The sequence below is a fragment of the Myotis lucifugus genome, unplaced genomic scaffold (genome assembly GCF_000147115.1).
Source record: "Myotis lucifugus unplaced genomic scaffold, Myoluc2.0 scaffold_180, whole genome shotgun sequence".
Taxonomy (NCBI): Eukaryota; Metazoa; Chordata; class Mammalia; order Chiroptera; family Vespertilionidae; genus Myotis; species Myotis lucifugus.
The window spans coordinates 2,634,322-2,662,299 of NW_005871228.1; the positions used below are offsets into that span (position 1 = coordinate 2,634,322).

The 27,978-nt window shown below is 39.9% G+C and overlaps 2 protein-coding genes across 10 annotated transcripts in view; one reads left to right on the top strand and one right to left on the bottom strand.

Moving 5' to 3' along the window:
* Nucleotides 1–648: 648 nt before the first annotated feature.
* Nucleotides 649–12,255, top strand: SLC25A51 (solute carrier family 25 member 51). 4 transcript variants are annotated; one of them, XM_006096501.3, is made up of 3 exons: nt 649–749; nt 5,626–5,748; nt 7,828–12,255. In XM_006096501.3, the coding sequence occupies exon 3, from the start codon at nt 7,870–7,872 to the stop codon at nt 8,761–8,763; it is 894 nt and encodes a 297-aa protein (XP_006096563.1). In that variant the 5' UTR covers nt 649–749; nt 5,626–5,748; nt 7,828–7,869; the 3' UTR covers nt 8,764–12,255. The 4 variants fall into 4 exon arrangements, with proteins under 4 accessions (XP_006096563.1, XP_006096564.1, XP_023616096.1 ...); XM_006096502.3 differs by lacking the exon at nt 649–749 and adding an exon at nt 1,061–1,235; XM_023760328.1 differs by lacking the exon at nt 649–749 and adding an exon at nt 1,503–1,732.
* A 10,399-nt stretch (nt 12,256–22,654) lies between these two features.
* Nucleotides 22,655–27,978, bottom strand: part of DCAF10 (DDB1 and CUL4 associated factor 10) — a 45,950-nt gene continuing 40,626 nt past the window's right edge. For 5 of the 6 annotated variants that reach the window (XM_014462433.2, XM_023760324.1, XM_023760326.1 and 2 more), the window contains one exon: nt 22,655–27,821. In XM_014462433.2, coding sequence (XP_014317919.1) covers nt 27,453–27,821 — 369 coding nt within the window. In that variant the 3' untranslated portion in view covers nt 22,655–27,452. The remainder of the gene's footprint in view (nt 27,822–27,978) is intronic. The other variant, XM_023760327.1, reaches the window with a different exon arrangement.

Sequence of the window (27,978 nt, forward strand, 5' to 3'; positions counted from 1 at the left end):
TCTGTAAACTGTGGGATCGGTAGCTGTTAAGAGGCCACTCTCCATGGGTTTATGAACCAAGGCTAGAAAGGGGGACCCGGTGGGGCACTTTCTTTTATTTTTTAATATGTGATTTTTTACAGAGAGGAAGGGAGAGGGATAGAGAGTTAGAAACATCGATGAGAGAGAAACATCGATCAGCTGCCTCCTGCACACTCCCTACTGGGGATGTGCCCGCAACCGAGGTACATGCCCTTGACCGGAATCGAACCTGGGACGCTGAGTCCGCAGGCCGACGCTCCATCCACTGAGCCAAACCGACCAGGGCAGGTGGGGCACTTTCAGATCTTCACCGGGCACCCGCGCCCGCCAGCCCATCACACAATCCATTCCCACCGGCGCTCCGACGGGCTGCGCGCGATAGGAAGCGTTGGCTGTTTGTGGCCCGGTAAGGCCACCGTACGGTGCCAAGGGTGCGGCGTTCCGGAGGAAGAAATTCCAAGGCCTCAGGACTGGGGTGATGGGTGACCAGGTACCTGCCCGGCGGCGGCGAGCGACTCCAGCAGGAGGTCGGCGTCACCTGATTCTCGCTCTTTTAAAGGAGGGGCGTGGCGGCCGCGGCGGCATCTCCCCCACGTGATCCGGCTCGGACGGCGCAAGCGCCGCGCGTTGGGGTCGGTCAAGGTCTGCGCCTGCGCGGGCTCGCTCGCTCGCTCGCCGATCCGGCGGCCGGGGCTACCGGGCGTGGAGCCGGGCGCCCGCGGCGATGGGTGAGTGCCAGGAGCTGCGGCGAGGGGAGCGCGGGGTCACCCCGGGCCTCGGGGCGGAGGGTGTGGGAGCGCGGGGGAGGCGCTGAGGGGGCGCGCCGCCCGGGCCCTCCGCGCGCTCGCACCGCGCCCCGCCGGCGCGGGCTCGGCTCTGCGCTCTCGGTGTTCGCGGCCCCCGAGCGCGGGACTCTGCGGAGCCGGGCACGGCGTCGGGCCCCCGCGGGCGAGCTTTTCCGCGAGCGAGGCTGTGTGTGTGTGTGTGTGTCTCGGGGCGCGCCCCGAGCGGGGGAGGTGCCTGGGAGCGCCCGCGCCGCAGGGCGGGGAGGGCCGCCTCTGCCCGCGCCCCGGGAGAAGGGCGGCGGTCCCCCGCCCCGGGGTCTGGAGCTCCCGGGGACCCCGGACTCTGGAACGTCGGTGACGGAAGGGGCATCCCTGCCACCCCCCGCCCTCCCCCTTCCCACAGGTTGGCCGAATGGACGCTGCAAAGAGGTAAGTCAGTCGCACGGACAGACAGGGCTTATTCTGCGACACCATGTTGCTTCGTGCGGTGCGAAACTCAGTGTACAAACGAGGTTTGGGGGGCGGGGGGGAAGGTGGATGGCGCTGCTCATTGTAAATCTCTGTGCTGATTGTTTGGCGTTGAGCTTAGCTGGAGGGAGCGTGCCAGTGCCTCAGCTGTGGTTACCCTTCGGGCATGGTTTTTGTTTTGCCCCTTGCAGCCAGCCGTGCGCAGCTGGTCCGAATTAACACCTGTCTCTCTACCTGTAAGCGGTGAAGCCCTGGCTGAATGTGTAGCCGCCTCTGCCCTTGCTTTGCGAGGATTCCATGAAATTAAAAGGGGCTAGGACCGGCCCGGTTCCCGAGTGGTTCCGGAGCACAGGTTCGGCACTTTGGAGTCACTCACCCTAGTGCATCTCCGAGAAAAATCACAAGTTCTTATCTCTAAGAGAAACGGACTTGTCTGGTCTCTCCTTTGGTAGATTGAGGTAAGCCCGGAGAAGTGGGTTTCTTAAGTTATAGACATGGCTTGTATGTGTAGTGGCAAGAGCAGGACTAGAACCAGGCTGGTCTTGCCCTGAGTGCTGAGTCAGGTCTGCGGGCCGGAGTTCACATCCTTTGAGAATTACAATCGCCTTCTCCACGGTTTTGCACAAAGACCTTTGTGCTGGGATCGCATCTGGGTCTTGTTTATCTAAGTGGGCTGTAAATTTAAGCGAGTATTTAGACTTTCACTGTTTTCTTATGCAACAAAAGTTTGACACTTGCGGTTGCTCGAAAGTCAACTTCATTAACTTCCTAATGTTGAGATAGTTGGAGTGTTTGAGGGAGTGTGCAACTATGATAAATAAGTTTTGCAATTAAAGAACTGAAAATCAGTTTAGCAAAGAAATTTAACCATGTTCATGGTATAGATAAACATAAAAATTCTAAACTTCATTTCCCCAGAATACCGTGCACACTGCCCTTCCTTCCGTTGCCAAGTTAAGAGCCTGTTCACACCATCCTGTTGTGCAGGATGAAACTAAAGGGAAAGCTTGCAATCTATGAAGTCTGGGTTTCATTACATTTCTTTTTCCTGTGTTTGGGCCTGTAGGTATTTTTTTGAAGTCTGAGACTCAGAATAATGTTCTTAAAATTTCTCAAAATAGTTCAGTACAGCCCTAACCGGTTGGTTTGGCTCAGTGGATCGAGCGTTGGCCCGCGGACGGGAGTCCCAGGTTCGATTCCGGTCAAGGGCATGTACCTTGGTTGCGGGCACATCCCCGGTGGGGGGTGTGCAGAAGGCAGCTGATCGATGTTTCTCTCTCATCGATGTTTCTAACTCTCTATCCCTCTCCCTTCCTCTCTGTAAAAAATCAATAAAAATATTTAAAAAATTTAAAAAAATAGTTCAGTACAGTGGTTAATAAATGACATGCTAACTTCTGTTAGCCACTGTTTTCTGCTTAATAACAGTCCTGTTATTACTGAGAGGCATTACAAACTGGATGAAATAACTTTAATTTGCGAAATTTTAGAAAGTAATGCTAGTTACCATTTCAGTAAGAATTAAAAATGAACATGGACAAATTATTGTTCAGGTGTACAAATAACTTGGTCTGTATTATCAAGGAACATATACTGTTAAATAGCTTGTAGGTAGCAACTTTAGAATTTAAAATATGTTGTGTTCAGTATGTACAAGTGAACTTGTTTTCATTCATAAATTGTCACAATGTATTGTGTAATTATATGTACAGTAGAGACCCAGTGGGGGACTCGATCCCTCAGCCCGGCCTGCGACCTCTCGCAGTCCGGGACCCCTTGGGGTTTGTCCACCTACTGGCATAGGCCCTATCCCTGGGCCTAAGCAGGCAGTCAGACATCCCTCTCACAATCTTGGGCTCTCACAGTCCGGGACCCCTTGCTCTCCTTACCACCCACCTGCAGCGGAGGTGAGGAGGCTCCCGCCACTATGCTTGCCAGCCATGAGCCCTGGCTGAGTGGCGCTCCCCCTGTGGGAGCGCACTGACCACCAGGGGGCATCGCCTGTGTTGAGCATCTGCCCCCTGGTGGTCAGTGCGCATCATAACGACCAGTTCTGCTGGTCATTCTGCTGTTAGGTCAATTTGCATATTGGGGTTTTATTATATTTTTGAATATTTAGAATATTTTTGTTGATTATAATGTTTAGTTCTGAAACTGAAGAAAAAGCATTACATAGATGTGAAGCATTTCTTTGCTAAGTTTTAGTATAGTACTAATAAGAGTTTATTTTTAAACTCATGTCAGTTAGCTGAAACAGTAAGAAGTAAGGATATTGAAGATTAAGTAATCAATAATTATCAAACCCTAAACTCAGCAAACTTCTTCTCGAGCATCTATAATTTTTTTAAAAACCCAAAATGTCATCGGCTTCTTTAATTGGTTAAGAACACAAAATGTAACAGGCAGAAGGTCTGTTTAAAAACAAATTAAAAGGCTGTGGTTTTGGTTTTATTTTTTTCCAATTCTCTTGTTAAGACATATACATACCCACAAAATAGTGTGTGAAGGGAAACTCATACATAACAAGTTGTATCCTGAATTAAGGGAAATGGCTGTTGAAACAGAAATTAACAAAGTCAGCAACAGATTAATAATTTTTAAAAGCTGAGTCTTCAAATACTGCATGGCACAATGCTATTCTATATAAAGTACTGCTGGATATGAAAGTGGAAGTCTATAGATTTTAGCAAAAATGCTTTTCCAAGAAAGCAAATCAAAGCAACACAATCAGCAGATCAAGGAGGGTATCAGAATGTCAACATTTCATATTTGTTATAGAAAATTCTTTTTATCCAGAATGGACTAAAATTTCAGGCCAAAATGGACACTTTTAACATTTCTTACTCTATCCATATAAAGTTCTCTGTTTCTTTCTCCCTCACCCTGTAATTCAGCATGAGCCAGTAGAAAGATGGTTGCTTTTAGAATTGGCTATTCTGGTTTTGTTTGTTTTGTGGTGAGAATGTCATAGAACCAGGGTGCTTTATGCTCTTATGCCATGACTGGTGTCCCACTGTGTGCAAAAAACTTGGCGAACCTGGCTTCCCACTTTTGCTTTTTCCATTGATGAAGGTCAGCTTGAGGATGTATTTGTCACTGAACCTTTGAGACTGGAGGACAGTTGCCTAATACCAGGTTCCATTCCTGTAGGATCTTTCCTGTGGGCCATGAGAAAGATGCTCTTCTCCTGAACATAAAGAATATGATATGACGCACAAAGCCAAAACAGGCTTGGACTCTGAAAAAGAGTGCATATACAGTCATCCCAAATCAAAGCCACCACGGAGATGGTACAGATTGTGAGGCAACCATCAAACCACAATTCTCCACAGAATATCTTAAAAAGTAATAAAAGTTTTATTGAAAGGAAAATGCATAGCATTAAAATTATGAAACAAATAAAAATAAGCATCTAACTAAAAAAATTAGAATAAAATAAATGTAGACAAACCAAGAGAAAAGTGATAATAAAGAGGAAAAACAAATTTAAAAATTAAAAAAGTAAAATTGGAAAATTCAAATGCTGGTTTCTTTGTCAAGATGAGAAGAATGTAAATGAGATAAACTGGCTAGCCTGCTAGCCCTGGCTGGTGTTGTTCAGTTGGTCAGGATCAATTCCTGGTCAGGGCACATGCCGGATTGGGGGCTCAATCCCCTAACCCTGGCAGGAGGCAGCTGCAGGTGGCAGCTGATCAGTGTTCACTCTCACATCAATGTTTCTCTCTCCTCCTCCCTCTCTCTCTAAAAATCAATTTTTTTAAAAAAATATATTTTATTGATTTTTTACAGAGAGGAAGGGAGAGAGATAGAGAGTTAGAAACATCGATGAGAGAGAAACATTGATCAGGTGCTTCCTGCACATCTCCCACTGGGGATGTGCTCACAACCCAGGTACATGCCCTTGACCGGAATCGAACCCGGGACCCTTCAGTCCGCAGGCCGACGCTCTATCCACTGAGCCAAACCGGTTTCGGCTAAAAATCAATTTTAAAATATTTAAAAAAAAATAACAGGCTGCCCTAGCCGGTTTGGCTCAGTGGATAGAGCGTCGGCCTGCAGACTGAAGGGTCCCAGGTTTGATTCCGGCCAAGGACACATGTCTGGGTTGTGTGCTTGATCCCGGGCATGCAGGAGGCAACCAATCAATGATTCTCTCATATCATTGATGTTTCTATCTCTCTCTCCCTCTTCCTTCCTCTCTGAAATCAATAAAGAAATATATTTTAAAAAAAAATAACAGGCTACCTTGCTCAAGAAAAAAGGGAATATAAGTACACAAGATTAGAAGTATTTTTTTTTAGATCGAAAGTGCTTTATGAGACTATAAATAAACCAGGATTTTTTTTTAAAGGAAATCCAGTTATCAAAATGACTCCAGAAAAGAGAACCTAACATCCATTAACAATGGGAAATATTGAAAACGTTACCAAAAAGCTACTATTCCTCAAAACACCAGGCCCAGATGGTGTCACAGGTAAATTTGTTTTGTTTTTATTTAAATACAGTTGGTATACAATGTTATTATTAGTTTCAAGTGTATAATATTCAAGTGTGACTGTCTCACTAAGTCTGGTATCATGTCACCATGCAAAATTATCACAATATTATTGACTATATTCCCCTTCTAAAGGTGAATATTTTTAAATTTGAAGGAAAAGATAATTTTGATAAGATTTAAATTGTTCACCATCAGAAGGAAGGAAAAAAGATTCTTTTTACAAAGCCAATGAAATATTGACACCTGAACTTGACATGATAGTAATAAATTGGAAACTTGTCTATGTTGTGAATAGTGATGTGACGTTTTAGAATAAAATATTAGACCATGGTATTAGCAATACATTAAAAGAATATTTCACCGTGGCCAAATAGGATTTATGCCCATATTACAAGGAAGAGTAATTACCAAAAAGCATGTTAATGATAGTTTATCCTTGTTGAGCACCTGTTGTGTTCTAGACTCCTCTCCTGGGTGCTTTCTATGCATTAACTCAGTTAATTAATCACCAATGAGGTAGGTAACATGCTGATTTTATAAATGAGGAAACAGCCATAGAAATGTTGGGTGACTTGCTGAAGATCACACAGCAGCGATGTGGTGTAACTCTTAAATTCGCTGTAACTCTTAAAAGTTACATGGGTTCTGCCTCCAGTATCCACATGATCATCCCAGTTGCTTCTTAAAAGTATTTGACCGTATTTGACCAGAGTTCAAGGTAGATTCCTGATTTAGTGTTTGTGGGAAGGGGTGAAGATGGTTGAACTTTAGTGAAACAGGAATAATATACAAATATATTCCCTTCTCATGTTTGAAAACTAAGAGGCCCTATTCTCAGTTGATCATTAGTACTAAAAAAATGGAATCCATTTTTTTACAATGTGTTTTCTATTGATTTTTAGAAAGAGAGAGGAAGGGAAAGGGATAGAAACATTGATGAGAGAGGAATATCATCAGCTGCCTCCTGCCCGCCCCCTAGTGGGGATCAAACCTGCAACCCTGACCAGGAATTGAACTGGCCTGGCATTAGGACCCGACATAATGGTACTGTCTGCTGAGTTTCACTCTAATCTAATCCTGCAGGGTCAATGGCATTGGTTTGGTTCTAAGTGTGGAAACGAGCCTCAGAGAGGTACTGCCATTTGCCTTTTGTCAATTTGGAACTTTGTCTCATCGGTCTGACACTGTAGGCCTTTTGTAGTCTTAATTAGACCTCATTATTGTCACTAACTTTTAAAACAGTTGAGTAGATGGAGATCAATTTAATTGAAAAATGTAAGAAAGGAAAATACAGTGTTATTCTGAAATTAGAAAATATAAACTAATTTTAGCTTTTTATATGTATATTGATAAAAATAGGGTTTTACTCTGTCATTAAGTGAAGAAGCATATGAGAAATACATAAAATTTATTGAGTGAAAATGGAACCCCCTTAAATAAAGTATTGTTGGGTTTTTTTTTTCTATAACATTTTTTTTATTGATCAATAAAAGCATTCACTCCCTCTCCCTTCCTCTCTCTCTAAAATCAAAAAAATACTTTCAAAAAGTTATTCTGGATGCCAAAGAGCCTTTATTTATGTGGATTAATATTTGTGGTCTTAGAAATTAAAACAATTTAAAAATATTAATTTACTTTAAAATAGCGATGATAAAAATCGTTATATGTTAACATAAACAACATTTTCATGAAAAATAACTTGTTCAAAAAAAATTGAGAAGAGTGTGATTTACAGTTTTGCAAGTTTCTTTTAATGTCTGGCTTAAAAGCTAGGTCGTGTCTCATATCTGCTTCTGCATTCAGTCTGTTGTACTAGTAAGTTGTTTTGGTTGAAGTATATGCAGAAAATCCAGCATCACGTCATATATAGTTGGAACAGGGAGGACCTCCTGGACCACAGAAAGGGTCTCGGGGACCTCCAGGAGTCCTTGGAAAAACTTGGAGAACTGCTAATCTATAAGGAAAAGTGTCCAGAAATTGGAGGAAGGTTTTGGGGAAAAAATCCATGTGTTTAACACTGTTTTTAAAGGTTTATTGTCATTTTATTATTTGTAGGTTAAAAAAAATCCTTCATGAAGACGACAGATCTTAAGCCACATGATGGATTCAGAAGCTCATAAAAAGAGGTCGCCAATCATAACATCTTCAAAACAAGATATATCACCTCATATTACAGATGTTGGTGAAAGGAAACATTATTTGTGTGGCTGCTGTGCAGCTTTCAGCAACGTAGCGATCACATTTCCCATTCAGAAGGTCCTCTTTCGGCAACAGCTGTATGGAATCAAAACCAGGGATGCAGTGCTTCAGTTGAGGAGGGATGGATTTCGAAACTTGTATCGCGGAATTCTTCCTCCATTAGTGCAGAAGACAACTACACTGGCACTTATGTTTGGTCTGTATGAGGATTTATCTTGCCTTCTCCGTAAGCATATCAGTATCCCAGATTTTGCAACCCGTAGCATGGCAGCAATACTTGCAGGGACAACAGAAGCGATTTTCACTCCATTGGAAAGAGTTCAGACACTGCTTCAAGACCACAAGCATCATGATAAATTTACAAACACTTACCAGGCTTTCAAGGCACTGAAATGCCATGGAATTGGAGAGTATTATCGAGGCTTGATACCTGTTCTTTTCCGTAATGGGTTCAGCAATGTCCTGTTTTTTGGCCTTCGGGGTCCCATTAAGGAGCACCTGCCTACTGCAACAACGTACAGTGCTCATTTGGTCAATGATTTTATCTGTGGAGGTCTATTGGGTGCCATGTTGGGAATCTTGTTTTTTCCAATTAATGTTGTAAAAACTCGCATGCAGTCTCAGATTGGTGGGGAATTTCAGTCTTTTCCCCAGGTTTTCAAAATAATCTGGTTAGAACGAGACAGGAAACTGACAAATCTTTTCAGAGGTGCCCATCTAAATTACCACCGGTCCCTCATCTCTTGGGGCATAATCAATGCAACTTATGAATTCCTGTTAAAGATTACATGAAAGAAATAATTAAGTGCCATTTACCAACTGACTAGACCTTTAAAGAAGTATGTAGTTTGGCCTCGTTCCTAATTGGCCAATATAAGTTGGTGTCGTAAGTTCAGGGCACAATGAATTATGGCAAAGCTATTTTCCTTAAGCACCAACAAATGCAGAATAAAAGGTTTCAATAGAAGAATTTAAGGGTTTTGGGGTGTGTTTTTTTTTTTTAATTTTTTTTTATTGATTTCAGAGAGAGGAAGGGAGAGAGAAACATCAGTGATGAATAAGAGTCATTGGTTGGCTGCCTCCCAAATATCCACTACTGGGGATGGAGCCCGCAACCTGGGCTTGGGCTCTGACCGGGTATCGATGCTTCACCACTAAACCACAACAGCCGGGCTGTTTTGTTTTGTTCTAATTATTACCTGAGAACTTTGGGTTAATTGCTTGGTTAATAGCTGTCTGTCTATGGATGGCTTTTGCTGAGGAAACTAATAGCCAAGATAGTCTTTTTCCCCAAATCTTTAAACCCTTATTAAAACATAAGTGGCCATGACCAGCCAGAGAAAAGGCTCTTAGGGCCCCTTGAATTCTCAGGCTTACTTTTATTACTCCATTTCTTGCTTCTCTCCTCTTAGGAGGAGTTGCAAAGTGTAGTCTTTGCTAAACTGAAGCATATACACAAGGAGCAGGACAGAGAAGAAAGCTTAATAGGTGTAAGCTTTTCATGATAAATTGCTTGTATTAGTTTTGAAACAGCACCTGTTGGGATAGTCATTATCCACGCTGTTTCTATTTAGGCATGGTAGACTCCAGCAGCTAATGACAGCTCCCATTTGCTTTCTGGATTTGAAAGTTTTCTGTTTAATTCTGAATGTGACCTTAAACCTGTCCAAAATATCATGTTAATTTCACTGCCAAAAGGTGGGGAGACTTAAATTTTGTCATAGGCATTTCATCTTATTAAGTTTCATATTAATTATGTAAAGATCAAACTCTCTTTAGCTCAATTTCTTTGAATTGTTGTTGCCAACTTAGCAAATAGCTTTGGGAGTTTTTCCCCCTTTACGTACTAGTTTGTCTTATTCAAGTACTCTGTTCTCTTGAAACTCCTTTTAGAAAACACTTCCATAAAATTTTATTTTGAAAGTCTATTTAATAGAATCCCAGGTTTTTATTTCTGGTTTCTCATTGTTTTGTGTGTGTGTGTGTGTATGGCGGGGGGGACACTCAGGATAGCTTTCATCCCACAGTGTTAGCTACCTTTTTTTAATTTTAATTTAGTTTTGGAAATAGAGACTTGTATTAGGATTTTTACATTTTGGGAACCCAATTTTACCATTTTATCATTAAAACAATTTGAGAGGATCAGATCTAAATAAAGACATTTGAAGGGTTAATTTTAAATTTCTAGACTGGTAATAGCTGGATAGATTAGTCATCCCTTACCTAACAAAAACATATTTGTCAAAGGAATCAGCTTTTAAGATGTATTTTCCCGATAAATCAGGCAAAATGATTCATACAACAGTTGAATGATTAGTAATCATGAAACATCCTAGAAAAGTGGTTTATTTTTTAAAACCTACGTCTGTAAATATGTAGTTAAGATTGCTTTCCAGCATCTGACATGGCAGAGTAGTTAGGATTCCTACTACCAGTTTTTCATCAGGCTGGGTAATTGCATATGAAAATGTGCACGTAATGACCAAAATAAAATCAGGGTCTCAATTGGTAGTTTACTCAGTTTCTGGGCAGATAGTCCAAAACAGATGTTTACCTCTACATGCAGTATGGCTGGTCAAATAAAATGAACATCCTTCTTCCAACCAAAAGGATTAGGAAGCATAACCAAGCATTTGTTAGGCAATAATCAAGCTCAGGAGATTTATAACAGCTCTGTTTGACAGTGTTGTGCTAAAAATGGCAGTTTACTTGAGCAACCAAGGTGCAGATGTCAGGATTTCAGAAAACTCAAATAAATGTGAGTAGCATCCTTTGGCCTATCAAATAGAGTCAAGGGTGAGGATTGGAAGCAGTTCTTTCAGAAATGAATGACATTGGTACTGTGGTGCATGACCCCTCATTTGTGTGTGAGCCCCTGAGTACTGCCTGTCTAGGTGCTCAGCATGTGGCAGGTGTGTTAGCCTGGGGTCATGCTCTGGCCCTGGAAGTGGACTCCATGGGCCTTTGGTCCCACAGGGCTTGCTTTTGTCTATACACTCCACACAGGTGGTAGAAATCTTAAGTTCTAAAGCACTTTGTAAAATACAAGTGAAGTGAGAATATAAAGGAGGACGCTTTGGTTTCTGCTGTCTCAAATATGTGGTATTTACAAACAATAAATATTTTTAATGGTTTTAACTCACATTTTTGGATTTCTTTGTCACCTTTTACAGCTTTTGAAGACCAAACTGCAAATACATTACCAGGGATGGTTCTTTGTTGTCCTGTAGACTTCTTAAATTTGACAGAAAGTTTAACAGAACTTGTAACCAACAGCTTTGTCTGAACTTGAAAATAAGTCAAATTTATGTTACAAGTAAGATTCTACCTATTGTTTATACCTTCAGTGTGAATTAGTACAGTAATTCTGAAAAGGCAAATATGATTAACTATTTGAAAAGCTTTAAAAGTGGCCCTTTCTGTTACATAAGTGACACAGACTGCTCATGAGCACGGGGCACTTCTGGTTTTGCCTCCTATATTCATGTCTGATGTTATGGATTCCATATTTAACATACGTAAAGTGGTATGAGCCCTCAGGACTGCACCACAGACTAAAAACACAACCTCTATATGGTGGGAAATTTGTGTATCTGTTTCATTTGTGTTGGAGACAAAGTTGATGTTGTTTGTCTCAATAGTCAATATTCATCTTATAGTTATATAATCACCTATATATTGTGAACTGTGCGGTAAAACAGAATTGTGTATATATAATCATTCTTTGGAGACCTGAAATTCCCTAGCTCAATTACAGTGATAATACTCAGAAGGCTGTGCAAACATGTGAGCGGATAATGGGGTGGTAGACAGGATTTGTGAAATGGGATCTGGAGGGCTTCCCAGTAAGCCAATCATGTTGACCAACACTGGTTCAGTGTAGATGAAGGATGGAGCATGAGGGGTATGCGTCAAAATGAAGGCAAGATAGGAGATCATATTTGAAGAAAGACTTGATTTCTTCTAAATTAATTCTTTGTTTTCTCATGCATATAAATGCATGTCAAAAACTTGAACACCTATTCTTACATTTGAGACTTCTGTTTTAATGCTGATGTTTTTCCCCTTCATATTAAATATTTGCCTAAATGGCTCCCAAATTATGGGGCAATCTCTACAGTACATGTTTCCGTTTTTAAAGTTTCATTAAAAGTGGTTAAGCACACAAAGCTGTTTTTGTTTGAATTTTGTGACTGAGTTTAAATGAAACCTGTTAAATGTTTCAGAGTTAACATGCTTCTTTTGGTAATTCTTTTTGGAATAAAGTTTTCTTTTTTAAGTCCATTTGGTCTTTTGTGGTTGGGTTAGTTACTAGCACATTTTCTTTTTTTGTGTGTGTGTGGTAAATTGATCTATTAGTATTTGTGTTGATAATACGTTTAGCCACACTATTTTGTTAGCAGCTTCCTGTGGGGACTCCATCTTGGAACAAGAGGAGTTCCAAATAACTTAATTTTCCAGAGAGCTAAACTGCAAAGTATTTTGATCTTTAAAGCTTTTCTCAAGTGAAATTTTTTTTCTACTGAGTGTAAAACTGTCTTGGTGAATTCAGTTTGCCAGTAATTTCTATTGTAATCATATCCCTTTGCGTCATGCTTACCCCGGGCTAGGGGTCTAGATGTTCGTGCATTTCAGGATTTTTCTATCTGCTTGAAACTTCATAGCTGCTCCTTTGTTTTAGAGTGAAGCCATATTAGCACACTGTTGGTTTACATGTTAAATTGTAAGGTGCCCTGTGTCTAGAGATCGGTGTAGCTTGATGAGGACAACTAGGTAAGGGAGCAGTTGCTGTAAAGTATTTTTGAAACTCCAGTTTAGGGTAGAAATTCATTACAAAAGTGAATATCCTGAACTTTAGAATTGATAAAAGTAGTGTTTTACATGCCATCTGATGAAGTGTCATTTTAATTAACCCACCTGCGACAGCCATTATAGACCACAAAGTGAGGGGAGCATGTAGAGCAGTGGTTCTCAACCTTCTGGCCCTTTAAAAACAGTTCCTCATGTTGTGACCCAACCATAAAATTATTTTTGATGCTACTTCATAACTGTAATGTTGCTACTGTTATGAATCGTAATGTAAATATCTGATATGCAGGATGGTCTCAGGCAACCCCTGTGAAAGGGTCGTTTGACTGCCAAAGGGGTCGTGACCCACAGGTTGAGAACCGCCGATGTAGAGGATATTTCTCGAGGGAGGACTGGGAAGGGACCTAGAGGAGCTCACACAGCTGCAGAGCACGCCCAGGCTCCCAGCAGGCTGATTCCCAACTTAATCCATTTAGCCCCTGAAGTTTCCATAGAGAACTTGTTTTTCCCAGATGAACATATCTGATTTTGAAGCAGAAATTGAGAATAGTATTTATCTAAATTCTCATCTCTTTAATCCATTCTTCATGTTGCTGACTGATCTTTTTAGATGAAATGATCCAGGCCCTGCCACCTTTACTCTCATCTCCAGCTAAAACTGCCTGCCCAGTCACTGCCCTCAGCACAAGGACTTCCATCCTCCTTGAGCCGCCTGGCCTCTGCCCTGTACACCGATTCACTCATTAATTCCCGCTGAGGACTTGAGAGTGAGATCAACTGCCACTTTAGAGAATACAGCCCACACTTGCAGGACTAAGTCAGGTCCCCCTTTTAAATGTTCTATTGCTATCACATCCCTGTTTTAACTATATGGTGATTATTTTATGCTTTTTTCCCCTTTCCAATGCCAGCTCCATAAGGCAGGGATTCTGCTCTAGATTTCAGTGTTTCAAGTGCCTGGCAAGTGACTGACACCTGATAGGTATAATATTTCTTTAGGAATCAGAGTGAAGGGACACGTGGCTATTCAGGATCACAGCATCTGGAATAGCCTGTCTGACCTTCATTCCTTGAGGGGTCATGGAGGTTAAGGAAAGAATGTTTACACTGCTCAGGCTGCCATAACGAAATACCATAGAGTGGATGGCTTAAACAACAGACATTTCTCTCAGTTCCAGAGGCTGGGAAGTCCAAGGTGAAGGTGCTGGCAGATTTGATTCCTGGTGAAAGGCCTCTTAGTGTGCAGACTTCTCACTGTGCCCTCTCATGGCAGAGAGATCCTCATGACCTCATTTACACCTCATTACCTCTCAAAGGCCTCAATTCTAAATACCATCACATTGAGGGTTTCAACCTATTAGCTTTCTGGGTGGCACAAACATGAAGTCCGTAACATTTATGAGCTAAATGACTGGTGAGTTCTTGATTTTCCTTTTTAACACTGGCAGCTATCCTTTCATCTGAGAAATGTGTAGCCAATTTGAGACCAAAAGAAAAGTTCCTGCATGCGTCAAGATTGCGTGTATGTCCAGGCACTCCATTTTCCTTATCCTTTCTGGCACTGTAAATTGTAGAGCTAAGCCAAATGAAGGTGATGAAGAAGGGCAAGAAGAACGTTTTAATCATCAACAATAAAACCAGTCATGATTAGTCAGCAGTTAGTTGCTGGTACAGAGCACACCACACAAGGGAAATAAATTCATTTAGTTACAAGGGTCAAGTAATGGGTGGCTCCTAGTCTAGAGCTTTCTTTCTCTTGGGTAAAAAGAAGCTTCAGAACTTCCCTTAATCCTTCTAGTTTTCTGGGAAAGCAATCATTTAAGAAAGAAATGTACAGGGTTTTTGGGCTCTTCACTCCTCACTCCACTAGGAAAGAGGCATAGTTTCAAGTAGGAAAAAGTGGGTATGTATGGGAACTAAAGACTTTTCTTTGGTAATTTGTGTGTAAAATATGAAGGTAAAGAGGAAAGAAGTTAAGTGAGGGCCTGAACTTGGAGATGTAATAGGTGTGAGGCCTTGAGAAAGCTAAGGCGAAGTCCAAGAGGATGAAAACTTTGTGGTGGCGCTTTGGGGCTCTTCAAAGCTTCTGCAGCTCAGGGTCCAGGGGCAGGAATGCGTGTTGGGTTTGTGTCTGGGGGCAATGCTAACTATCTAGTAATTTCAATTTGTGCCTTTTATTGTTTATTTCTTATTTGTTTAGCAAATTTGCCAACATTTGCTCAGTACTATAAAACTGCCCTTATTTAAAGACAAATCATTTTGAATTATAAGATTCTAGACTTGTGGAAATAGAGCATTGGGTGCCTGAGACAAGTTCCAAAGTAAAAATTTAAACCTCCCTTGATGCCCCAGTGACTCCAGGCTAGATCAGGTCTGTGCATGTGGTGACTGTCTCAACCTGCTCTCCCATGGTGTGCTGTGTCCTTCAAGACACAATGTCTTTGTATCCACAGACTAGAGAGTCTCACAACTGCTCAATGAATGACTCAAAATCTGATCCCAGATGTTGTCTTTATCACTATTACTTTCCCTGTTTCAGAGACACTTTTTCTAAGAATTTGTTGTGGTGTTTTTTTAAAAAAAGATGTATTTTTATTTATTTCAGAGATGAAGGGAGAGAGATAATCATTGATTGGCTGTCTCCTGCACGCCCTCCAATGGGGATGGAGCTCACAACCTGGGCATGTGCCCTGATTGGAAATCAAACTGTGATCTCCTGGTTTACAGGTCAACACTCAACCACCGAGCCATGCCAGCCAGGCTAAGAATTTGTCTTTTAAAAACATCATGGGGAATGCATAATGTATGATCCCATTCATATGACATTCAGACAACTCTATGGTGGGAAAAAAAACACCTGGCTGCTTCTGGGAGGGATGGGGAAGGGACTTATCTGGGAAGGGTCATGAGGAGACTTTCTGGGGTGATGGTGGTATTGTAATCTACGTATATCGATACAGGTTTGGGCAAATGTATACAAGTGTATACATTTGTATAAACTTAGAGGACATGCCATTAATATTTGTGGGCATCAATGAAATTTTTCAACAAAAGAAAAAATACTGAACTTTAGTTGATATGTATTGCTGAGGATTTTTAGAAGGATGTGTACAGATATATGTAATTTATTCAAAATACATAAAAATTAAGATGGATTGATGGAGTATTTGATAAAACAAGCATAGTAAAATGTTAATGGTAGAATCTTGGTAAACAGATGTTCACTGTAAAATTCTTTCAATTTTGCTGTATGTTTGAACATTTTTATAATAAAATGTTGAGAAAAATCATTTGGGGGTTTATCACAATAGTTGGTATTACTGATATATTGAGAGACTGAGTTTAGTTCTTTTAGTTTAGTTATTCTTAGAATACCCCTCACAGGTTGTGACAGGGCTGGTGGGTAAAATAGAGCCTAATCAATTTATTTCTTATTGAGACTACCCCAGAGGTGAGGAATCTACTGACCCCTTTGAGGGACCAGGGTAGGGATCATGATTTTCCTGCCAATACTCTGCAACTTTCAATAAATGCCAGGACATCCTTCTTTTAATTATATACATTTATTAATTATATACACGCACAAAAATACTATCCTATATAAATAAAAAGCTAATATGCTAATTAGACCGAACACCTGAACGACCTTCCAGATGAAGCCGGGGCTGTGAGGGCCAAGCCCCTTGCACGAATTTCATGCATCGGTCCTCTCGTTAGGTAATAACTGCTTAATAAATACAATGTATTCAGAATAGATCTGATACTTTGTATTGAACTTTTAAAAAGTAATTTTTTCACAATGAAATTTGGATCTTTCATTTTCCCCAAAGACTAGCCTTTTAAAGTGAAGGCTTTTGCAAGTTAATTTTAATGCAGCAGTCTAGTGTACCCATAATTTAAATGGAAACAGCTATTTCCTATAGAAAGGTTAAGAAGCATTTGAGTTGTCTCTGCCATGGTTAGTTTGTTCCTTTTCTGGTGGCTGCAGCTCTGCCCAGCTCACACCAGAGAGGGGCAGTACTGTAGCAGTGCTCCTCTTTCTGAGTTAGAAGACAAGCCACAGGGCACCAGTCTGTTCCTGAGAAGGTAAGACGATCTTAGCTTAACTCGCTGCTCAGTAACTTCAATATCATATTAAATTAGGAAAGTCTTAGCTCTCGCTGAAGGACTGTCAAACTGACAATGTACTAAATGGTGTAGTTGATGGGATGCACGTTGTCCATCTATAATATCAACCTCCAAAGTTAAGATCTTCTCTAAAATGGCTTCCTTTATCTATATAAAGATCCATGGGATCTGGCATCCATGAGAAATCCAAACTCTAACTACATTTTCAATATCCATAGTTCTCAAACTATGGTTTCCAGAACTAGAGCAGCCACAGGGAACGGGTGAGCAATGCAAAATGGGGGCTCTCACCACAAACCTATGAAATCAGAAAGTCTGGATGGGGACCCAGCAGTCTGTCTTAAGAAGCTCTCCAGGTGCCTTGAACACATGCTAGACTGAGCACCACTTTTCCTGTCTTCTGTCAGAAGGAAGAAAACTCAGTGAACATCAATTTGTTGTTTTAACCACTAAGTCCCTGGTAATTTGTTACATCAGAAATAGGAAACTAGCCCACCCAGTGTGGCTGAGTGTTTGAACATCACCCTATGAACCAGGAGGTCACGATTCGATTCCTGGTCAGAGCACATGCCTGGGTTGTGGGCTTGGTCCCCAGTGGGGGTTGTGCAAGAGGCAGCCAATCAATGATTCTCTCATCATTGATGTTTCTATCTCTTCCTCTCCCTTCCTCTCTGAAATCAATAAAAATATATTTTAAGCCAAACCGGTTTGGCTCAGTGGATAGAGCGTCGGCCTGCGGACTGAAAGGTCCCAGGTTCGATTCCGGTCAAGGGCATGTGCCTTGGTTGCGGGCACATCCCCAGTAGGAGGTGTGCAGGAGGCAGCTGGTTGATGTTTCTCATTGATGTTTCTAACTCTCTATTCCTCTCCCTTCCGCTCTGTAGAATATCAATAAAATATATTTAAAATATATATATATATATATATTTTTTTTAAAAAGGAATAGGAAACTAATATAAGTTGTTGATTCATTAGTATAAATGCATGCCAAATAATCATTTCCTTTTAAATTTTAAAAAAAATCTATTTTTATTTTTTTAAAATTTTTAATTAAATCTTTATTGTTCAGATTATTACATTAGTTACTCTTTTTTCCCACCATAACTCCCCTCCACCCAGTTCCCACCCTACCCACCGCCCTCACTCCCCACCCACTGTCCTAATCCATAGGTGCACGATTATTGTCCAATCTCTTCCCTCACCCCCCTCATCCCTTCCCCCCCCCAAGAATAGTCAGTCCACTCCCATTCTATGTCCCTGATTCTATTACAATCACCAGTTCATACTGTTCATCAGATTATTTATTCACTTGATTTTTAGATTCACTTGTTGATAGATGTGTATTTGTTGTTCATAATTTGTATCTGTACCTTTTTCTTCTTCCTCTTCTTAAAGGATACCTTTCAGCATTTCATATAATACTGGTTTGGTGGTGATGAACTCCTTTAGCTTTTTCTTATCTGTGAAGCTCTTTATCTGGCCTTCACTTCTGAATGATAGCTTTGCTGGATAAAGTAGTCTTGGTTATAGGCTCTTGGTATTCATCACTTTGAATATTTCTTGCCACTCCCTTCTGGCCTGCAAAGTTTCTGTTGAGAAATCAGCTGACAGTCGTATGGGTACTCCCTTGTAGGTAACTAATTTTCTTTCTCTTGCTGCTTTTAGGATTCTATCTTTTGCTCTTGGCATTTTAATGATGATGTGTTTTGGTGTGGTCCTCTTTGGATTCCTTTTGTTTGGGGTTCTATGCGCTTCCTGGACTTGTAAGTCTATTTCTTTCACCAGGTAGGGGAAGTTTTCTGTCATTATTTCTTCAAATAGGTTTTCAATATCTTGCTCTCTCTCTTCTTCTGGCACCCCTATTATTCTGATGTTTGTACGCTTGAAGCTGTCCCAGAGGCTCCTTACACTATCTTCGTATTTTTGGATTCTTTTTTCATTTTGCTTTTCCGGTTGGGTGTTTTTTGCTTCTTCATATTTCAAATCTTTAACTTGATTCTTGCGCTCCTCTGGTCTGCTGTTGGGAGTCTGTATAATATTCTTTATTTCAGTCAGTGTATGCTATATTTCTAGTTGGTTCTTTATCACAACATCGAGGGTTTCACCAGTCTTCTTGAAGATCTCACTCACTACAGTTATCGGCGGTCTCACCAGTCTTCTTGAAGATCTCACTACATTTATCGGCGGCTTCTAGACAGTTCTTTAAAGACCTTAAAAGTGTGGTTTTGAACTCTATATCCAGCAGTTTGCTTTCCTCCTATTCTGTCGTTTGTGTCCTGTTTCTTTGTCTCGGCATTTTTTATGCTTCGCTGTGTCGATAGAGTGCCTTTCTGTGCTAAGTGTCCCAATTACCTGAGGTAGACACTCTTGGTGCACCCCCTTGTGGGCTTTGTGCACAGTCTTGTTGTAATTAAGCCTTGATTGTTGTAGTTATCACTGAGAGGAATTGACCTCCAGGCCAATTGGCTGTGAGAATCAGCTGTGTCTGCAGTGGGAGAACTTCTTTGCTGGAGACACCCCTCTGGGGCTAGACTTGCTTCGATGGGGCTTTGGTGCTCACTGAGTCTGCCCCCTGAGTGTGTCTTTTATGGTTCCACGGAGCTGCAAACTGGATGGTCCCACTCTGACCTCTGGGCTTCCTGGCTCCTGGATCTCTAGGGAGGTGCTAATCTAGCCTTTGCCTGAGGCTATCCAGCAAAAGTCTCCCTACAGGGCTTGGGCGGGGCGGGTCCCACGGGATCAACAGGGCGGGGTTAGCAATTATGGCTGCTCTCAGTCTTGCCCTCAGAGACTCTGCTTCTCAGTGTCCCATTAATCGCTGCAAGCCCCTCGGAGAGAAAGTTGCCCTCGGGTTCTGACCGATGCCAGACAGTCCCGCTTCTCCCGTATGAGTCTGGGTCCCTAGAGACTCGCCCGGAACTGGAGCTCAGAGCCTGAGACTCCCTCCCGATTGAAAACGACAACCGCGCCCTCAGCCGCCAGCCCGCTCCGCACGCACCTCCGCACCTTAGTATTTCACCTCCGCACTGCGCCTCCTCTGATTCTCCGTATGCTTTTCTCTTTCCTTCTAGTTGTAGAATTTCCACTCAGCCAGCCTTCCTGTGGTTCTGGATGATGTCCGTTCCGTCTTTTAGTTGTATTTTTGAAGTGGTTGTGCGAGGCAGCAATCACCGGTGTTTACCTATGCCGCCATCTTGGTTTCTCCAAAAAATCTATTTTTAAATAGTCCATATCATGTCAGTCATTGGAATAACTGAAATAATTAGTGCTGTGGTTAGTTAAATCAGTTTATCTAAATGGTTAATTTCACAAAATAATTGAAAGGGATTTATTCTATTTTTCTCTTCAATGGCTTACCAAAAAAGTGAGTGTACCAAATTTGATTATCATTTTTCTAGTGAATTAAAGTGGTATGGTGAAATGAACCACTAATCACCCTGTTAAATAATATTAAATTATTCTTAGGGAACACTGAAAAAAAAATAGCATGTTCTAATTTGTCTACATGAGAACCAATTACTGTATATAGCTTGACAAACAAAAGTAGAATTTTGTCAACCATGCTTTCTATTTATATGAATATTATTTTCAATGAATAAAGAACTAATTTATGAAACTCTACAAAACATTCATATTGAATAAATGTGTAAATGAACAGATGTGAATGGATCAGATCTTAATAAATGTGTTTTCAGTATAAAATGCCAGTTCTGTGTTTAGAACAATGATCTTCACAAAACAAAATTGCATGTACAGTGGAAGCACAAGGCGATCCCTGGAAGGGACTGATTTTTTTAATGTTATATTTTTAAACTTTCCTTTACCTCTGTACATGTTTTATAATGTACATATAGATCTGTACAATAGTATATGCATATATATAATTTATAAATAATCAAAATTTAGAGTGTATTCTCCAATTTTTTCTGATAGGGCTACATGATTGAGAAAGTTTAGACTTTCACCAACAAGAACCACCAAATCCCTGCCTCTGCCAGAGTGTTATGCCTGATTCTGGTCTAAAGATGAACACCTAAGCGATTTAAACAAAAGTTTTCAAACTACTGCTAAATGCCACTTTGCCAATCAACCTTTTAAACAGGTTAGCCACACACAAAAAGTGTGTCAGGTGTTTCAAAGTAGCATTTATTTTTTAAAAGCACATTATGAGGTAGACTTATACTAAAATATTCAGTGCATATATTAATAAAAGATTAAAACCTTAAAATTGTATATAGGTATGTAATTAGATAATAAATTCACCTACAACTCTACATTCATCCATTTGAAAAACTCAAAATAATTCAATTGAATAAAAACACACACAAAAAAATAATTCAATTGAAAAGGTGAAAGCCAATTTCATGTTTAGAAAGTTTTCCTAATTCTTAAATGAAAAACATTTGATCTTTTAAAAAGTTTGTTGGGAAGGGAGTACTTCTGTTTTAATTTTAAATTTTGTAAGTTATTTTATTAAATCATGCACTATGGCTAGTTCAATGAATGTGAAAAGATAATATAATTCTTACTAGAGGCCCAGTGCATGAATTCGTGCACCAGTGGGGTCCCTCGGCCTGGCCTGAGAGGTCAGGCCGAAACCGGCTCTTCGACATCCCCCAAGGGGTCCCGGATTGCAAGAGGGCACAGGCCAGGCCGAGGGACCCCACCAGTGTACCATCAGGGCTGGGGAAGACTGCAGAAGGGCTCCAGGGCGTGTCCAGCCCTGTCTCACCCAGTCCCAATCAGCCAGACCCCGGCAACAAGCTAAACTACCGGTTGGAGCATCTGCCCCCTGGTGGTCAGTGCACATCATAGCTAGCAGTTGAGCAGCCTTAGCATATCATTAGCATATTATGCTTTGATTGGTTGAATGGTCGACCAGTTGACCAGACACCTAGCATATTAGGCTTTTATTATATAGGATTATTTTGTTTCCATTGTATCAAAATGATAATATCCAAGCCAGGCCAGCTACATAATGTATGAGCCCAGTGCACAATAAAAATGTGGGTCCCCTGTTGAAAAAATTAAGAATTTCAACATGGCTTTAGCCAAGCATTAAACCAAGCATGGGACCTTTCTCAGTGCAGAGCCCTATATGCCTGCACAGGTCACACGCCCTGCATCGAAGTCTGTTTCAGCTGCACCTATGGAATACGAAAACCTTAGTCCCTTGGGTCCCTAGTACTGGACTAAGCATATGGTAGGGGTTCAAATGTTTGTTGAATGAAATACTGAGTCTTAAACTTGCAGTTTTCCAGATCAATGAGTTGGCATAGCTTTTCTGACCACAGGTATGACTCTGATGCACAGTGTGTTCACTGTGATAATAAATGATGGATTCCTTTAGTGCTGAATAATTCTGGCTTCATGGGAATTTGAGGCCGCATATGGTGAAGGTTCATTTGATTCATTCAACAACCATTTATGAAGCAACTACTCTGTCAGATCCTGTACAAGAATACAAGAATAAATAAGACAGTCCCTGCCCTCAGGGAGCTTACAGTCTAGCATAAGAACTACAGCACTTCAGAGCCCAGTGAGAAAACTTCCTGGTGTCTAGTATATTGTATAGGGCAATAATTTCCTGAAAATGTGAATCTAAAAGTTACCAGAAAGCACAGTTTGGAAATATAGTGAATTAAAAAAAAAAATTCAAATATTCCATTTTTAAGGTAAAAACCATGAAAAGTGAGGAAGAAACTTAGGAAAGCTGAAAATTCTATTTTAAATACGTTAGACCAGATTTAAATTTAAAAATTATTTTATTACCTCTGGGTGACATTTTTATTTATAGTGACATTATTACACATACATATAGGATCTGTGTGTATGTGAGATGTGTTCCTTGGAACTTTGATAAAACCCATATTACTACCGCTTATTCATTTATAACTAAAGAGAGAATACTGGTACATTTGAGACTTTCCTTTTGATAATCATTTCTATTATCATTTGAATGGGAGAAATTCTTAGGAATCATCTTTAGAGTATAAATTTTGGTACAATCTTATTCTGCAATGAGACTAAACTGTGTCTTTGTAACAACATGTGATAATTTAAGCATATATTTTAATAGTTATTTAATGGCATAAAAAATACTCTTAAGTCTATCTGGATTTAATTTTCATTGTTTTCCCCTCTGTATTCTTTTTTCTTAAAAGCATGAAAGACTCCTGTGCAAATACAGAGCCTTTGTTGTTGCTTTGCTATTCTTTGGTACATTGCTGTTTGTTCCTTAATCTAGCAACACCCTTCGCTTGAAGTATTTTACTTAGTGGCAACTGAAAAAAAGAACACTAGGTTAGGCCTTTACTGGAAACTTATATTATCCAGAAGGTTATTGTGAACCTGTCAGAAAGGTGGTAAACAACCAAAAGAGCCATCTCAAAGCCTGTGTACCCAGAGCTTGTCCAGATCTGCAGACACTAAGCAGGCTTGGTTATCTCATGTTCCAGCTCATAACATGAACACAGCACATTAGAAGAAGTGGGGAATCTTTTAGAGGCAGGCATATAGATAGTGTGGAAGGAGACAGAATAAACTGCTTAGCAGATATAAAACATTTTTAAATTAAAAACAAAACACTAGCAATCTGAGGCAAACGATTACATATACCTCAGGGCTGAGGGAATCACTTTATAATAATTGATATTAACTCATATTTGTTATAGCCCTTTACATTTTATGAATTATTTTATATACATCAGAGCTCACTGAATATTTGTAATGATACATGAATATAACTTTTACTTTTCATCATGAAAAAGTGAATTATACTGAGCATGCTGTTTAAGAAGAAGGCAGGGAGATATACTAACATATTTGAAAGACATCAAAAAGAATTACAAGTTTTAAATTTTGGCACTTAAGAGATATGCATTAGTTATCCAAAAATTCATATATATGCTTTATGACCAACACAGTTTATTACGTAATGAAATTTCATAGCTCTCTGTCACTGCTGGTCACTAAATGGGGATGATTGTCATTAGTAAGTTATCAGAATATTTCTCTTACTAAACACAGGTTTAACAGGTATTTATGGATGCCAATACCATATATTCTGACAAATTGGGAAACATTAGGCTTTTAAAAGATTCTCAGAATATTTTTCCTACACTGCACTTTCTAGCAAACAAAACTTTAATACTAATAGTATAATGTGATCTTGGTTCTAGACAGAAATGGGGAACGTGTGATCTACCTTTTCCTTGTTTTTCTAAAATTTTTGGTATAGCTTCTTCTCAGGATGTAACAAGCAGAAATGACAAAATATACATGTTCTTTGGGATTCTGAGGAAAAAGACCACACACATCTTCAAAAGATTAAAATAGAGATCTCATCTGCTTTAGCCACTTCATTTTCACAATTGAAAATAAGGAACTACTATGCATTTGATGTTCCTAAACTCATTCAACATAGCATTGCCATAAAGGTACTGTTCTGCAGAAAGCTTTTTAAAACCAAAGTATAGTTTATACTACACTTCCCAATAATTATACTATGTTACCAATTATAATACGTTTACCAATTATCATGAATAAAAATGACTAAATAAAATTTAGAGTAAAAAACACTACATTAGATTTTACACTGTAAGTGAAATGGGACCTTTTAATTATAAGATGTAATTTCCTCTAATAGTATACCATTCCTGAAGACTTTTAATTCCTTAATATCCCTGGTGACTTTTTGATCATGACCATACCTCAAAGAGAACGAAGGTTCTCTTTGCTGGCTGTTAATTTTTACATTAACAGCCCATTTCATCCGTGAGGCTCTATTTTTTTTTTTTAATAAGGCTATTTATCCTCTATTTTTCTTTATTTTACAGTTACATGTCCTGCTTGAGGTTTTTTAGTTAGGAATGGACTGTATGTATGCTCTGCAGTTTATAGTATTAATTCTAATGGAAACTGTTAATCTTGTAAATGTTCTTTTATGTGGTGCAGAAGGTAAGCCAGCTGTAATAAAGAACTTCCAGAGGATGCAAAACAAGTAAATTAACCGGCCAGTTTACCATCCTTTACCAACCAAAGGGCACAATGGGAGGGTAATAAGCACAGGCTTTGGACTAAAACAGACCAGGGTTTGAATCCCAGTGATGCCACCCAGCTCTGTGACTTAAGGCAAATCACTTAAATTTTCTGACCCTCCATTTCCTCCAAAGTAAATTGGTACTCCTCCACCTACCTTGTAAGGTTTCTGTGAGGATTAGTAGTAAAGTATGTCCAATATTTGACATGTGATAGATGCTCTATAGTTGTTAAACAATCATGACTGAAGTTTAGAGCTGGGCAATATGAGCATGGAACTCTCTCCAAAGGTGATACAATTTATGGAAACTTCTTTTGATTATCAATACAATTGTTACACTCAGTAGCTTATTTTTAATGTTAACATTAAGTGTTTTTGCCTCAAAAACTTTTTAAATGTGTTTTTTTAAGTTTATGTCAAACCTGTGTTTCCACTGTAGTTTGTCATAATTTTTTTGATGACGAAAAAATTTCCGAATTTTAAACATCCATGGTAAATTGATCTAATTTTAAAAATTTGTCCTAGGGCCAACATTGTCCCAAGTGAGATGTAACCTTTATACATGTGTGAATGGCTGTATGGTAGGTCCTACAAAAAAAACCAAAACAGTCATTTTTATTCATGTATTTGGGTTGCTTAAACATTTCTATAAAATTTAAAATACTTTTCTTCATATGGCTGGAATTCTCAGCATCTACTCCCATGCCTTCCTTTTTCCAATGTCTTAGCCAGTTTAAGGGTATTCACAATAATACAAATTAAAGACAAAATAAAGTGTTCATAGTCATTGTTTTAACAGACAGCATAATACAGTAGAAATTGCCCTGAGCAAGGAATTAGGAGACTTGAATTTGAGTCCTGGCTCTGCCACTAATTTTTTAGGATAACCTTAGGCAAGTCACTTCTCTCATTCCTTAAAAAATGAAATTGAGTTCACTTTATGTTATTTTCTACCACTAAAATTGCTTTCATTTACTTATTATTAAAAAATAATCAAAACACCTTCTGGGAGTTGTCTTAAGCACCTGATGGGTACAAAAGTATTTACTGATGTTGAAGGTAGTGTTTTATAAACAGTGATCCAGGGGCCATCTGAATAAAGGTTACTTGGTGTTCCTGTTAAAATACAGATTCCTGTCTTCTCCCTGGCAGAATCAGAATCTCCTAAGGTAAGGGCATTTTCTGTATTTTTCACAAGCTCCTCAATGATTATAATGTACCCTAATGTTTGAGAGCAACTGGCTTAAGAGAATGTTATCTAAGAGGGAAAAAGCCAGCATGTGACTTAAATTACTCTAGCTTCTGGCAAACCCCTTCTAAACACCAAACCATTCAAAGTGGAGGAGACTAAAGGAAAGCCCCTTACTTCAGCAGAGCAGTCGGCCTTGGGCTTAAGCCCTGATATATGCTTTTTACTTGCTGTGCTCCATAACAAAACACAACAAAAGGTCTTCATATCAGCTCGGTCTTGACATCCAAGCCACTGACTACCACATTTATGCCAACAGCTTGAAGAGGACAGCAGTTCTCCTCTCACTAATGCTAAGAGTTGACCTTGTGCCATCTGGCTCATGAAAGAAATAAGAGTAAAACCCATCTCTTTACTCTCGATTCCCCCTCCACCCCAATACTATAACATGTCATCCTGTGTGATTCAAATAATCTGGCAGAGAAAACAGAATATCTGAGCCACACTGTCCTCATCACTCTGTGGTCAGATAGTGTACTAATCCAATAAATAAATTCTCTTCTAAACAACAGAAACAACCAAAGCTCATTCCTTCTCCCCTCTTCCTCCCTAATGCTGTTGACAGGAACAAAATACCAAGTAAGGACACATGCTAGAGATTTTAAAATTCATACAAGTAAAGTAAATTACAAAGAGAGGTGATAATATTTTTTCTAGAATGTCACAACAAAACCCTCTCATGGTGAAAAATATGTATAATTTTAACAGGAAGCTTAAAAGACATTTTGTTGAAAGACTATCCAATAGTTATGAGAATAATGCCATTATCTGTGCTCATTATTGAGAAACATAACAGCAACTTTAAAAGACCAAATATACTGGTAAGGGAAGATGAAATTTCTTTTTCAACAATCAGTATGCCAACATCAAACGTTTGGGTTTTATTCTAGTGTCACAGATTTCTTCTAACCCAACCAAAACTCCTGCTAAATGTCCACAAAATTCACACCAAAATCAAAAAAGAAAAAAGAAACTCGACAAGAGCTAACATGCAAAATAACCAGAACTGGGGTTCAGTGGCACAGATCAGCAGGAGCTGAGGAATGCTGCAAAAGATGCTGCTGCATAGAGTCTAACTTGGCAATGCCCCTATGATGCTGGACGACCAAGTCCTCAGGTCACAGGTGTGTTCATAAGAATCAGGATCTTGACCCAAACTTTTAAGATCTTCTAAAAAAGAAAATACTTCACCTCAATTGAAGCAATTTATATGTCAAACACCAGAAGAGTTGCTTATTTTGTTGTAAGTTGTGCCTAAAACTTTGGCTGATACAAAGAAACCCGTCCACTAAGGCACCCTGAGGCAATCTGACAATGTGTTGGGGAGAACTTTGTCGTCAGTACAACATCTTTATGAGAGTACAGAGAACGGATCACCCGCAAGGGACTGGCTTCTTTGGGCAAACAGTCAATAAGTTCACTGCACTGTTTGTCAAATCCCAACAATCGAATCCCATAGGCATGTGGGGAAGAAACCATTCGCCCATCAGGGCTGAAGCAAAGTTCTTTGATATAACCCCTGCCTACATTGGCTTCTTCAATGTAATGAGTCAGTCGTAGAGAACAGCGAGGTGAGACAGGTCGTACCGGAACTCCTTCTTGGAATTCATAGACACAAGTCCACTAGGGAGAGAGGAGAGGGATAAACCAAAGTTATAGAGCCTCAAATAGTGCTTCTTTAAAAAACACACAACTCAACAGAATGCTAAAGCCACAGAACTGTAAGAAATCATTTAGATGAATGCTACCCCCCTTGCAACTAATGAACTTGTAGCCTTGT